Here is a 13,981-nt window from a genome sequence, read left to right on the forward strand (position 1 = left end):
TTTGCACCCTTGACAGCACAACAAAAAGTTTTCGAGAACATACACCTACCTGATTTTGCCAGTTTTATATACAGAATAATAATTATCTGGACACACAAAACTGATAAGCCAAATTTCATGAAAATGAAACAACGGTTACACCCAACAGCTACAATATCACTCCCCCTAATGAAGACTATATAATTGCACTTGATAAAAACTTCGAACAGCCAAAATTATCGGTAGCTGATTTATTAAGTCTCACGCACACACTTTTTTTTTAAGTGATATAAGATTGCCAAACAGGCTTACTAAGGAAATTTCATATCTACAGCCTAACAATTGGAAGATTTCCCAATGAAGACTTCACCTACATCAGATACCTTGCACTACACTTAAATAAACTGGGTTTTGGAATAAAAAATGCTAAAACTTACATTGTTATTAATTCATATCTATGTACATATAGGAAAAGAAATGATGATTAAGGTATGACTGGTATGAAAAAAAAATACAATAACGTACAAAAAATGACCTATGCAGACACTAAAGTCTACCGATTGTCCCGACGAGCTTTTGCTCATCTTGAGAGATTAGAAGTAGAAGTAGCTGAAGTGGAAGAAATTGGTGGAGAATCAGAAGTTGCATCTTCATCAGGAGCTGCTAACTGATAAAGGGGAGCACCACACATCACAATGACAGCCGCATCTTCACGCTCCATTCCACGGAGCTCTCCAACCAACAAACCTGACGTGAACACCATAATTAGTAGTCAAATGGTCAATATACACAAAGACGAATAGAAAAATGTTTTGTTTAATTTACTGCATAGTTAGGGGAATAAATTGTAACACTACACTGTCCTCTCATGCCACTGTCAAAAAAGTAGGCCTAATTCAATACATTGGCTCCGATACATGTAGGTACTGTACAAGGACTCAATACATGTTCTGTACAAGGACAAATATTGCATTGGGTGGCAAGAAATCCTAACTAGTTAATTAGAGAAGACTTTCAAGTGTAAATATTTGATAAGCATACAAAAATTCAGTATTTTAATTACTTTTATTTATGCATCTTCCAAGAACTTGAGACTTTCAGATACCATAAAAACAGATAAATGTCACAATGTGGCTAAACACAAAAGTGATGACCAATGTATGTAAGTTTACCAGTTTTGTTTTCCCAGATGAGAGTTCTGGTAGAAAGTGTACAGGACAAAGGAGAAAACTTATTTCAGGTCTTGACATTATAAAGGGTAAAACTCACATAAAAACATTTATGATTATCATTAAAATAGCATGTTTATAATATGAACCAGCATCAAATCCTCACTTTCAGCTTCTGGCCAACTTCCTACTGGTGCTAGCATTACTGTGCCCAGGAGGAAGCTGGCAGGATGGAGTAAGTGCACTCTTTCCAAGATAATGCTGAAACCGAGATTAGTTCTGTACGGAATAAGCCGTCTAATGACTTGTGGGGGTGTACTGAACAAACATATTTACACATAGTGACCTGGTTCAACTTTTCAATTGTTAAAATATCAGACTAAGCATGATTAACAATGAGCTTACCTAAAGTAGCTGTAGGACTTTGGCCCCATGAATTTAATAAGGTTGCAGTAGGAGAACGCTGCGTTGAACTAACTTGGGTATCTACTGATGGCAACAGCTGCTGCATTCCTAGCTTTATTGCCATGACACACCTGCAACAAGTAAACTGATATCTGGAACTGCCCAAGAAAATAAGTACACTCCACAGTAATTTTTTTTATCTCCAAAGTAAGCTATTTCCCTTAAGAGAGACTGTCTTCATAGGAAAAAGTCAATGTTCTTTTAAAGACTACATCAAGGATGATGCTAAGGTGGAACAAAAATTTCCTTAGCCTCAAAGCTCCTGCATACTATACAGCTGCTCAGTAATTATCTATGCATCAAATCAGAGCAAAGACACTAGTTAGAGATTCATGTGGCTCACCTACTACAACTGAGCCAGTCAGTTTACATTGAGTGGTTGGTTTAAGATTCAGCTGGCCTTGACAGCACAGACCTTTACCTTAGGAAGAGCCAGCAGATGCACTAAGGTTTGAAGAAAACAAGAAGTCTGACTTTGAAATCCATAACTCGTGTGATTACACTTATGTCATTAGATGTACCAAAGTTTAATCAGATCACAGTTACACAATACATTTGTCTCATAAAACTGTGAAAATATATTGGCAACAAAAAAGTATTTTGAATGTGGGACACTTTACTGTAAACAACCAACTCATGGTATGCTATAACTTATTTCCCTTTATCACCATTACCAACTTTCTTCCATTTTTTGATGGATTGCAGTACCTAAATACCAACTAGAGGAATTTATGGTCTTATAAGAATGGAAATCTCATTCACTAAGGAAAAAACATATACCTGTCACCACTTTCCAAACTCAAAGGACCTGTTAACACTTTGATAATAGTTATTTTTTAATCTGGTTCTTGTACATACCAATCTGACCCACGAGGGTGTGGGGGATCCATGACTGCAGCCAAACGTTGAACTGTTACTGTACACAAACTTGATATGTGAATGTCGCCTCCAACAACCAAACTTGAAAGGACCTAAAAGAAATAAAACTTTGTAGAAAAGTAAAAAAAAAAAAGTGAAACACTGTAATACTCTGTTCTATATACAGAAAACCCTCAGTTTATCAGATATTTCCGGAGTCTCACCTCCATTAAGAGAGCACATTTATATAAAAATAATCCAGTTATATACCCTACATTTCAACATTTTAAGATACCACACAGACAACAGTATTTGAAGCCCTATAAGCAGAAGCAATTTAAAGAGAGATTTTATTACAGAAATATTGTTATTAAGGTATGCATAATATATTCAGTAAACATGAGTTATCATCATTCGCCCAGGTATTTTCTAAAGTCTATTATGAAGCTGCTCTTACAGGAAGAATGGAGCCCTTTCTTACTGGCTGCCCAAGAGCTTATACCCAAATGTATGCAATGCTCCTGGGGCCCTGATGATCATAAGTCTTTATCAAGATCATTAGCAGCATAGACTGGAACAGTGTCACCTCCCCCATCCACATCAGCTACTCAAATTGTACGGGTGACGAGACATGCTGTCCAATGTCACCTTCTTGCATGTTTTATGGGCGATAAAATCTTATTCAAAGATGCAGTTGTCACCTAATTATCAGTCTTGATAGGGTAAGCAGGGAAAAAAGAGTGGGTAAAGAGCAATAAAAAAACCCAACTAATTTACTTTATAGCAACTGCTTAGGGCCAAGGTATGCATCAAATTTAAGTAGCTGCTCCCTAAAGCCCCACCCAATAGCAAGATAGTAGCAGTCACTAGAAGATTATATTTCCTTTAAAAGACTCACAAATGAAGAAATATATATAAAATGGAATGTCTTTTACTGGTGTACAAAACCAGAAGTTATTATAATTTTTTTGTAATAACTTTAATCTCCAAGAATAATCAACCCTAGACAAGACAGGAAAGAAAAACTCACATCTTGTGATCCAAAACAGACTAGCTGGGTAAATGTTTCTTCCTTGTTCGTTAATGGATTAAGGAGAGATGCCTTCACACCACCATTGAGCAATGCAGTGTATATATCAGCTGGTGGCCAAGCATACACAGTTGATGAGTGTGCCTTCAGTTGTTCTGCACTCAAGACATGTTTCTCTAGCACCAATCCAGGGCACATCTCGACTAAAACCTACAATTAAAAAGCACAACAAAAGTAGTAAGAATGAATATCCTGTCCCTTCAATCACTATAGTCATAGATTATCCTAGCTATGAATGCATCAATCAAAAGTCACCTAGAAAAGGTCTAAGTGAATTATGGAGACTGATGGTTTGCCTGCTCAACAATGATATATATAAAAATTAGTTAATGCAAAATATTTTTTGACCATATAATAAAACATCAAACTCAAATAGTAACTGGATCAATAAGAAACCTACACATGGGTTGTTCACTATTACAACATACTGATGAAAGAATGTTCACTATTACAGCATATTGATGAAAGGAGTCACTTAACTAAATATGTTTATTCACGTATCTACTACGAAAAGCTTGTAAAGGTGCCCTAATCTCAAATGCTATGTTTAAGAACAAAACCTCTGACCCAGCCCAATATGAATTAAGAATGGTAACTCAGAGAGGTCTCGTTAAAGTATCTACTAGTAATAATTCTCACTCTGTGGGATATCATTACACTCATTCTGCTGAAGTGCCACAATATTCCCTTTGCAGTAGTACAAAACAAAAGCCACAACATTCGCTTTACAACAGTACAAAACAAAGTAACAGTCTTCCTGGTTATGCTGCTACTGGTAACTTTCATCTTGGCCTTTTCAGACATCTCTTAAAAGTTGTTTGTGTGTCTATAAAATTATGTACAGTGAACCCCCCGTATTCGCGGGGGATGCATACCACACCCCACCCGCGAATAGCTAAAATCCGCGAATACTTAAAACCCCTATAAAAACACTTGGAACTGCCCATTTTGATAGTTTAAACACAAAAAAAAAAAAACTGTAAAAATGCTTATACCTGAGTATTTTAATAGTTTTATCACAAAAAGTGCATTTATTCATGAAAATTTTATGAAAATACAGTAATTAGTGAATATTTCTCAGTGAAAAATACCGTGAATGGGTGAATTTTCCGTGAATAATGGCTAGATATGTTCCACAGAGAAACCCGCGAATGCGTGAGTCCGCGAATCATGAGAATGCGAATACGGGGGGTTTACTGTATTGGTTTCATCATACTCTTATTACCTTTACTATGCTTTTCTTTTTCCATTTTGGTCCTATACAATGAAAGCTCATATAGAAAGCTGACGGTAAATGAATGCTCATTCAAGGAATTTACCTGGTCAATCATGGCCAAAAGATCTTCCATAAAGAAGAATGCAACATGACCAGACTCGGGTGGGCCACGAACTTTGACTTCCACAGCTTCCCCACCTTCTTCAAGGGTGAGAAGCGCTTCTAAAGGCCCTGAACAGAATTTAGATCCTCCACACCACTGGTACAGGTCCGTATCTCTTTCAGGATACTCTTGCCATGATCTTCTAAGCTGCACCTACAACAGTCCACAGAATTAAATATAAGTGCACTGAGAACCAACAGAATAGGTTAACATACATTCAGATTTAACAAAAATGAAACATTCCTCATCCTGAATTATTAGGAAACTTCAGCATCAAAACCCATCTGTGCATGCTATGGCTTGTGATGAAATTAATTTACAGGCTGGTGATACTATAGCAGTAAATGTCACTTTTTAAAATATTCCCAAAAGTATAAAAATATACTAAACAGGGCAAAATTTGGAAATGAATTATGTGGCATGTCTATAAGTTAATATAATCTTACAACCTGTATTCTATTAATGTATTTTGGAAACGAAAACTACATAAATTTAAAATTAATATGCAACAAAAACAGTTATCCAACAAAAGCCTCCCACATTTACCTGCATGCGAACATATATTGGAGGAAGAATATACTGGGTAGGCGCAGGGGATCTTAATCTGACACCACCGTATACACCCTCCATATAACGTGGATCTACTTTTTCCCACAGGCCGTCTAAGGTTTCCACTTGGTTGAAACATGGGAACTCGTACTCAATCTCCCCATCGTTATCACACTGTTGGAAGAATGTACCAATTGGTATTTGGAGAAAAATTAAGTCACAGTTATGTCCCTATCATAAAATCATAACATTTTCCAAATCTAGAGGAGATTAAACAAATTCTTAACCATCATCCATATTCTGTGATGTAATAAGATTCTCTTATGAATAATCAAGTCATTCCTAAGAATCTGGGCATTCCAGTTTTTAGGCTGTCATTCAAAATTATGCAAAATGAAACTTGGCTTTAAAACTACTGATAATTATGAGTGATTAAATAGTTGTAAAAATTAAGTATCATCTTTTAATTTGACGTGAATTTTCTACATGACAGTGTGGCATTACTGGACAGCACTTATGTATTATTGCTGCTGAGTTTAAGAATTTTTGCCCTATAGCTCTGTCAATAAAAGCACCCAACCTAGGTGGGTCAGGAAAAATGCTGACAGACTCGATTTAAAAAATAATAATAACCAAAATTCTGTTTTGCCAAAATGCATTTAACTGCAAGAAACTAATACAAATAAGGGCAAAGAAAGCACTTTCAAGAGACACTAAAGTCTGTAAACCTTCAAGCCTTGTAATCAAGACAACTAATGTCAAATCAACAGATATTTTAAAATGATATCATAAGACATTAATTGTAACACATACTTCTAAAAGAAAATGCAATAATTGTAACACATACTTCTAAAAGAAAATGCAATACACTACATTACTATTAATGCATTATGTCAATACTTCACCTGTGTACAGAGATGCAATGCCTCGAGAACTTGTAAAAGATCTAATGCATCACATTCTGGGAAGCTCATTTGAAAATCATCCACAGTGTAGCACCCTGCGGGAAAATTGCACATGAAGCACTGATTCTTAACAGTACATATAAAAAATGCATTACTGCACCACATATTTACAACTATTGCCATTTTCTGTGTAAGTGATTACAGGTTGCATGGAATGCTACGTTCACTATTATCATACTGTTGTCATGAAAATATAAATATCCCCATAGTCAGCTTGCATGTTACAAAAAATACTGTTTATGTTTTCATTCCCATACGGCATTGCACTTGACTGTTGAGTGACCTTGATTTTCGCATTTGTTTGCAGAATTCAGCAGTGCTGAAAATTTCATTTAACAGGGAAAAGTCAGATGCTTTTCATACAAAATTTTACTTTTAGTTCAAATAAAACTTAGCTTTGTTAAAGAACTGGGCCCTTTGCATGGTGGAAGATGTCAAATGCAATGAATAAACTATGCTCATTTATAAGGTTTCTTTATATTCACAAGACAATATTTTCCCAGATCATGTATGCCTGTATAAGTACATAGCATCTTTGACTGAATAAGTGTTATTAAATTAAAGACTCAAGTCAACAGAATCTAAATTCATCTTTATACTTTCAGATTCTTCACTGGCAGTATACTCATTCTTCATTGGCAGTATATTCAAGGTGCTCATATGACAGTGGGATAGATAACAATTCCTACTGGCATTTCATAACCATTCATATTTACTTAATTTCACAATAAAATAAGAGTTAATTTTCTTCAAAATCCTATTCATAAAAATTACAACAGAACTCAGTGTTGGCACATTTTCTTATGATTGATGTGGAATAGTGCACACAACTTTTTGAAAAATTATGCAGAATACAGTACTGTTCAACAGAATCTTGCTGGTATATTCAATAAGGATACATTCTTTTAAGACTGCATTACAATTAATATTCTTGTAGTTTGAGGGTATTTAGAGGCATCTATGACAAAAAAATTTTTTTTTTAAACTTACCTGTTACTCTAGCCTGCAATGCATACTGAGTAGACAAGAGATGACCTAACTGCTGATGAGTGAGCCATGCTGGGTCTATCACTACGAGATCTTGAGCGTCTGCTTTTAGGTAAACCACCTCGCCCATCAATTGCAACTGCTGCACCACCTAATAAAAAAACTTGTTTTAAGTGCCAAAAAACAGCACAATTTTAATTTCTTTAAGGTTGTGTTGTATCACCCAATGTAAGGAAATTTGTCTGAAATGACACAATCTTTTTAGATATATAATTTAGACTACAGGCAGTCCCCGGCTTACAACGTTCTGAGGTTATGACGCTGTTCAAATATATTCATCAGAAATTATTTCCCAGTTTACGACGCATGTTCCAGGGTTACGACGCGTCGTACGCCAATCCGACGGAAGAAATATGGCTCTAAAACGGCAGAATAATCAAAATTTGGTGTTTTTTATGAAAAACTCAATAAAAATGCAGTTTACATTGTTTTCAATACACCCAAAGCATTAAAAGTAAGGTTTTTTAGGATTATTGACGATTTTTCGTTTACGACAATTTTCGGTTTACGATGCGGCGTAAAAACAGAACCCCTGTCGTAAACCAGGGACTGCCTGTATATAATTTAGACTATACTGACCTAATTATATCATTTCCTACCTCCTTCATTACAATGAGACAGCCTTGCACAAAACTTAGCCTTAGAGACTTAGGAGACAAAAATTTTGTCCATTATGTTACCAACATAGAAAATACTTGTGTATTGACAATTAATGACCTTGGCCAAATAAATACAAAACTAAAATTTACCTATATTTTCAATACAGGTATGGGTAATACCAAATTAAATTAATTTAAATTTATAGCTGTTGACAAGCTGAAGTAGAGTACTGATGGGTGTAATAGTGCATTATTACAAGTAGTAAGCATTTAATATACATAACATTTACAGAAATACAATACCCATGAACCTGGATACCCTAAGTAACAAAGTTTGAAGTTTACATATGATGGAAAATCCAAGGAACGATAAAAAACCAAAGCTAAAAAATTTTTAAATAAATTTTTGACTAAACACTATTTATGACTGCACAAGAAAAGGGCAGGACAAATAGGATTGTACTATCCCAAAACTATTAAAGAACCGTGAGCCAAAGTCTTATGAGCAAGACAAATATATATAAAGAATATATGCATCATGAGTTGAATCGGCTGTAATCAATAGAATAGGTATGTGAAATCTTACTGGTCTCATTACTAATTTTCAATACTTCTTACAAATCACCCTTTGGGAGTAGAGTACTATACTGTATTCAAATTCCCCCAGTAACAAGATTATGAGATTTTCAAACATTCCACAATTGCAGGTTCAATACTGTACATATAAATTTATAAAAATTCCGTTGTTTTGCAATTTTACAGGACACAAATTACAATATACAAGCCAACATCACTTACTTCTCGTAAATGTTCCTCTCCGGCTAATGGATTTACTCTCTGATGAGTTACATCAACAAACTGAGGCCAAGAGACGACTGGGAATTCGCCTAAAGATGTTCGCCATTCTGCTAAGGTGTTAACCACTGCACCAAGAAAACCTGTAACTCGTGGTACACCCTGTAGAAAAAGATAAGCGTTTCACTACGAGCGTCCCATATCCTCAGGGATATAATCTTTAAAAATAATCTTCAAACCTTTTAATAGTTAATGACATTGTTAAAAAGTTCAACCAGATCACTGAGTTAAAAGATATGAAATAATAAACTGAAAAACAATATTAGAGATTCCTGTTTCCAATGTATATATTTCATTTTACTGTAAAATAATGAGAGAGAAGAAAAAACCTTTTTAGTGAAATCTGCTTTACAGTAATTATTTTATAATTTACTTCATGGTACAGTAATTAATTAATAACCTTCAGCTAATTTACTACTGCTTTTATCAACCATCTGTAACGAATCTAATTGAACTAAAACTCATTCCACTATCTTAATGAAGAAAACAAGTAAACACAAATACATATAAGACTAAAGCCAACAATTCAGATATTCAAGTGGGCTAAACACAACCCCATGACTTTCACGAATAGCGACATGACTAGTACCAAATGCGTATCAGCACTTTGGAAAAGCATGAACTGGTATACTGTATATCATTATGCTTTTATTAACCTATAAAAAGAGGGGACTCATATGTAAAATAAGAAAAAATCTACTAAAAGATAAATTCCAAAACTAAAATTAATATAAAAACCACTGACAGTCAATTCCTATGGTATATATACCTCCACTCTTCATATTAATAACCAAATGTCAAATAAATAAAAGTCAAAAGGACAAAATTATTAAAGATCCTAAAGGAGATTACCATAAAAAAAAAAGGAAAACAGAATTAGGTAGAAGAACAATCTACAGTACTTCTAATATACACATTAAATCTATTGAAAATACACAGTAAAATTCAGGATATTACATACTACTGACATAATAGATAAAAAGGGGATATTATTTTTTTATTTACCTCATTATTATAAGCAACTAACAGATGCTCAGCTCAAATACCAGTCTATACTCACATAGATGCTTGAGATAACAAGGACAGAAAACATGACAGCTCACAGAATGCACTTACAAGCCATGCAAAATGCCAGGTAACCATCACATACAGGTAAGTTACCGTAACTTCTCAGTGAATAAGAACAATGAATAGTGTGGATGTGAAATGATGACAGACAAATGCAACAGCATTTAGGGGCATTCGTTGTGGAAGGTGCATTTTCAAAGAATTCCTAGTGCTTTTATGGGGGGGAATCGGGTATTCCAGACTCAACACTTCCAAGAGCAACAATGCATGACTATTTGGAATTGGCAGGACCACATTATGAACCCTCAATCTTTAAGTGGCATGCAGTCATTTCATAATGCCTGATCCAGGGATACTGTAGTCTAATAAAAATAATTTCAAACTAAACGAAAATATAAATAAAATGTCACCGGGTCATTGTAACTTAATAATTCCAAATAGTATTTTAAACTAAAATTTTCTTTATTATTCACGTGATACGGAAGTTGACAAATGGCCCAGCTTTATACTATAGTACAGTACTGCTAAAGTAAATATTTCCAGACAAATGATGTAAACTTCACATATACTTAACTTTGATTCTGTCTATCCACATACTGTACTGTATACCAATTTGTCTTACTGAATTCACTATCCTTGAAAAAGTCAAAATCATCTTTCATTCAAGGTTGTTTCCCTGGATAAACCAAAATACCTCTTCTACCTAGTTTGGTCACCTATGCATTGCATAAAAATCACAACATAATTAAAGGAATAAAAATTAACTAAGGGTAAAAACTAAAAGTATACTGTACAGATGTACAGCTGCAATTATAACAGAACAATATATAAAAAAATTAAAAATTATTAATGCAAAATACATTAACGAAACACTGAGTCCCACTTCTGGCCTACAGTAAGGCTTGCCTGAAGTACTTAGCCTTCAATGACATGTGAATATTGGAGCAAGCCAAGTTGATCAGCTAGGCTGTGTGGTTACATACCAAAGAGAACCAAAGGCAGGAAGCAAAGCAATTACAGCCAAATGGATGCTGCCTGGAACCTTTAATAACGTCTGCAGTGTTGTACGGGGCACAGTGGAGAAGATAACCCCACTAAGAAAAGACTTGTTTCCTAACTAGCCATTATCATAACCTACCTCTTTCTGTCTTGAGCATTTGTGATCAATAAACTTCCTGTTCCTGAGAGTTAAAACTGGCATAAAAAAATAATTACTGTACACAGATTTGATAAGTGCTGTTTACCCAGTTGCTTTCTACAGTCCTAGTCATTTAATTTTTAAGATACTGACAATATTACTTTCACAGAATAGTTTTCAATATTTAATATATGTTGTTGGTTGAGAGTTGGACAAAAGTTGCATTCACGGATTGAGTCACAGGTTATTTGACAAATAATTTGGGTCAGAGAAGTTAAGACCAATTTGATGATGAGATAATATTACTTCAATGTAGGGTTCTTTTTGGAAAGAAATCCACTGCAGTTCAACACTTGGTTTAATATTTTAATTATTAACAAAAAATAAGCATTTGACTTAAAACCAACAAGTAGAAATGATACTCAATCCAGTCACTGGGGTCCTTCAGAATAAAAACCTCCATTAATGTGCCAGCATCTTCAAGTTATATGCACACACAATGTCCATTTCATATTTCTGCTTCTTAATATTGTTAACCAATAATGCAAAATGTAAAAAGTAAAAAACTTATAACTTTTAAAGTACTAATTTATGACCATCCCTGGCCCTTGATTTCAAAATCAAGGCAAGTGTCCCATTAGATTAAAGATATTTACTCGGAAGTAGTTCTGAGGTAGTAACTGGACAGCTTTACAGTGCAAGAGAGGTCATTTATGCAAAGCCAGAAAAACCATAGGTGCTCGTACCTTTGGTATTCACTGGTAAAGGAAACTGAGCGCAAAATACATATGGCCTAAATTTTCTAATCAAGGCCCTCTATGATAGAACCTAACTTGTACAAAACCAAAGAAACTTCTGTACACTACTGAAAAAATGCATATTCTTCTATTCTAAAGTTTCTTGGGTACAAACTATTTCTGAGGAAGAACATGACACTTTCTAAATTAAACAGGAAACAAACATGGAAATTTTCATTTTAAAAATCTGAGATCTTGACACGCTCAGGGACTCGTGGGCATTCCCAAATCCTCTATTTTCCAGAGCATAATAATAAGTATGTATTTAGTTTTGGTAATGCAATAAAACATGAAAATTACCTGCCATAAATAAAATAGAAAACTTCTCTCATGTGGATATACATATCAGATAAATAAGTAAACATTCTAAAGTAAACATAACTTAAAAAGAACAAAAATCAGGAAAAAACAATCTAACAATCTACCCAGATAAAAATTATGTAAAAAAAAAGTAACATCAATAACATTTGGAAGACCAGATTTCTGTAAGGGCATCAGGTAAACCAGAGATATGCATACTCTACACTAAATAAAATACATGAAAATTGTAAAAACCATGAACTGCAAGAGGGTAAAATTCACGTTTGCCAAAAGCATACTTTACTATTACAGCACTAAAAATGAAAATGCTTCATTGTCAAACATAAAAACCATACTACATCCTTTCCTTAATAAACATTTTCCAGACTTAGCTACTAAAAAACCAGCTTACATAATTCAAAATTTTGTTGCTGCTCACAAAAAATCATTTGAGCTAGAGGATCAATGTAGTAAAACGACTACAGTACAAGATTAAAACTATATAAGCCATTCCATTTAAATTTGCCTAAAAGAGAGAGAGAGCACAAAGGATGACCTGTGCAACATATAAAAAGTAAAGTGAAGTGCTTTTCATGCAAGAGTGCATATGATGGTGAAAAATCGAAAACCTTCTCTTACGCAAATAACCACAAGCGCATAATTAGTTTGGTGATATATCAGGCAGCAAAATTCCCAGCCAACATTGGTGTTGGAAAGTGTTTGAAACCTGACTTGGGAAATAAGAATGATGACCCAGTTTAAGGATAAACTCATGTTCAACATCAAATATAGAGCAAAAGAATTCCCTCATTAGCCGTGTATTCTTGATAACATATGGATATACTGTAACTTGTTTTGTTTATCAAAAAACATCTGCAACTTGTAAACTGTGGTCTGTACTTGCACGTTTTCTCATTCCATTCTGAAATATACATTTGTGTCAAAACTCAATCATTCTAGCCAGTGAACTGATAGCACTTTATTACTAATTGAAATTAAATAAATGTACTATACTTATTATAAAATTTTAAATGTTTTCATATCAAATAAAAAATGTTCCACTTCGACATGAATGTGTGCTTTTGTAATACTGTACTAAAGTTACTGAAAGACAAGCTTGCCCTTAAGGTCAGATTAGTGCAGGCTCCTTCAACTGTCTTATGAACATTTCAGTCTAAAACACAGTCAATGCTCTGTAAAATGAGCAGCACTGAGTCACTTGAGAACCACAGGCTCTGAAGCTGATAGCATAGGTGTCCAGTGCAAAGCTTCTGGGAGACACAACTACCGATATTCCTCCTAAAGTTAGCCAAGGAACTCTTTACTATGAGTTCTTTTTTTTACCACAGTGAAAAACAACAGAAGGTCCTTGAGAATCTGACAATTTGGAAGGGAAGAAGACAAAACAATTCCAAGATCTAGAAGTTTACTCAAGGCCTAATGGGACAAGCACCCTGATGGTCCAAGTTTGAACAGAGACATAAAAACACATGGGAAGGAGTGTAAAATGAGCAGGACCTTCTTCCCACAAAAGCCACTGACATGACAAAATACTTGGAGTTAAATAACTTTCTTAAAGCATGAAGTGGTATATATCTTTCTAAATGCATGAGCTGGTCCTTAAAACAAGTTAACAACAGAAAATTACAATCAAGATGTTGCTTCAGCTTTGAACATTGGTAAAAGTAAAAGACAATGGCTGAACAAGGTATATAGGTTTAGG

General features: G+C 34.5%; 1 protein-coding gene across 2 annotated transcripts in view; it reads right to left on the reverse strand.

The window, feature by feature from the left end:
- Positions 1-406: 406 nt before the first annotated feature.
- LOC136834897 (death-associated protein kinase 1-like) overlaps positions 407-13,981 on the reverse strand; it is a 172,980-nt gene continuing 159,405 nt past the window's right edge. For both annotated transcript variants that reach the window (XM_067097716.1, XM_067097717.1), the window contains 9 exons: positions 8,899-9,057; positions 7,445-7,592; positions 6,395-6,489; positions 5,487-5,663; positions 4,881-5,093; positions 3,502-3,711; positions 2,472-2,584; positions 1,554-1,684; positions 407-726 (listed from right to left, as the gene is read on the reverse strand). In XM_067097716.1, coding sequence (XP_066953817.1) covers positions 560-726; positions 1,554-1,684; positions 2,472-2,584; positions 3,502-3,711; positions 4,881-5,093; positions 5,487-5,663; positions 6,395-6,489; positions 7,445-7,592; positions 8,899-9,057 — 1,413 coding nt within the window. In that variant the 3' untranslated portion in view covers positions 407-559. The remainder of the gene's footprint in view (positions 727-1,553; positions 1,685-2,471; positions 2,585-3,501; positions 3,712-4,880; positions 5,094-5,486; positions 5,664-6,394; positions 6,490-7,444; positions 7,593-8,898; positions 9,058-13,981) is intronic.

This window comes from Macrobrachium rosenbergii, chromosome 54, assembly GCF_040412425.1.
Source record: "Macrobrachium rosenbergii isolate ZJJX-2024 chromosome 54, ASM4041242v1, whole genome shotgun sequence".
Taxonomy (NCBI): Eukaryota; Metazoa; Arthropoda; class Malacostraca; order Decapoda; family Palaemonidae; genus Macrobrachium; species Macrobrachium rosenbergii.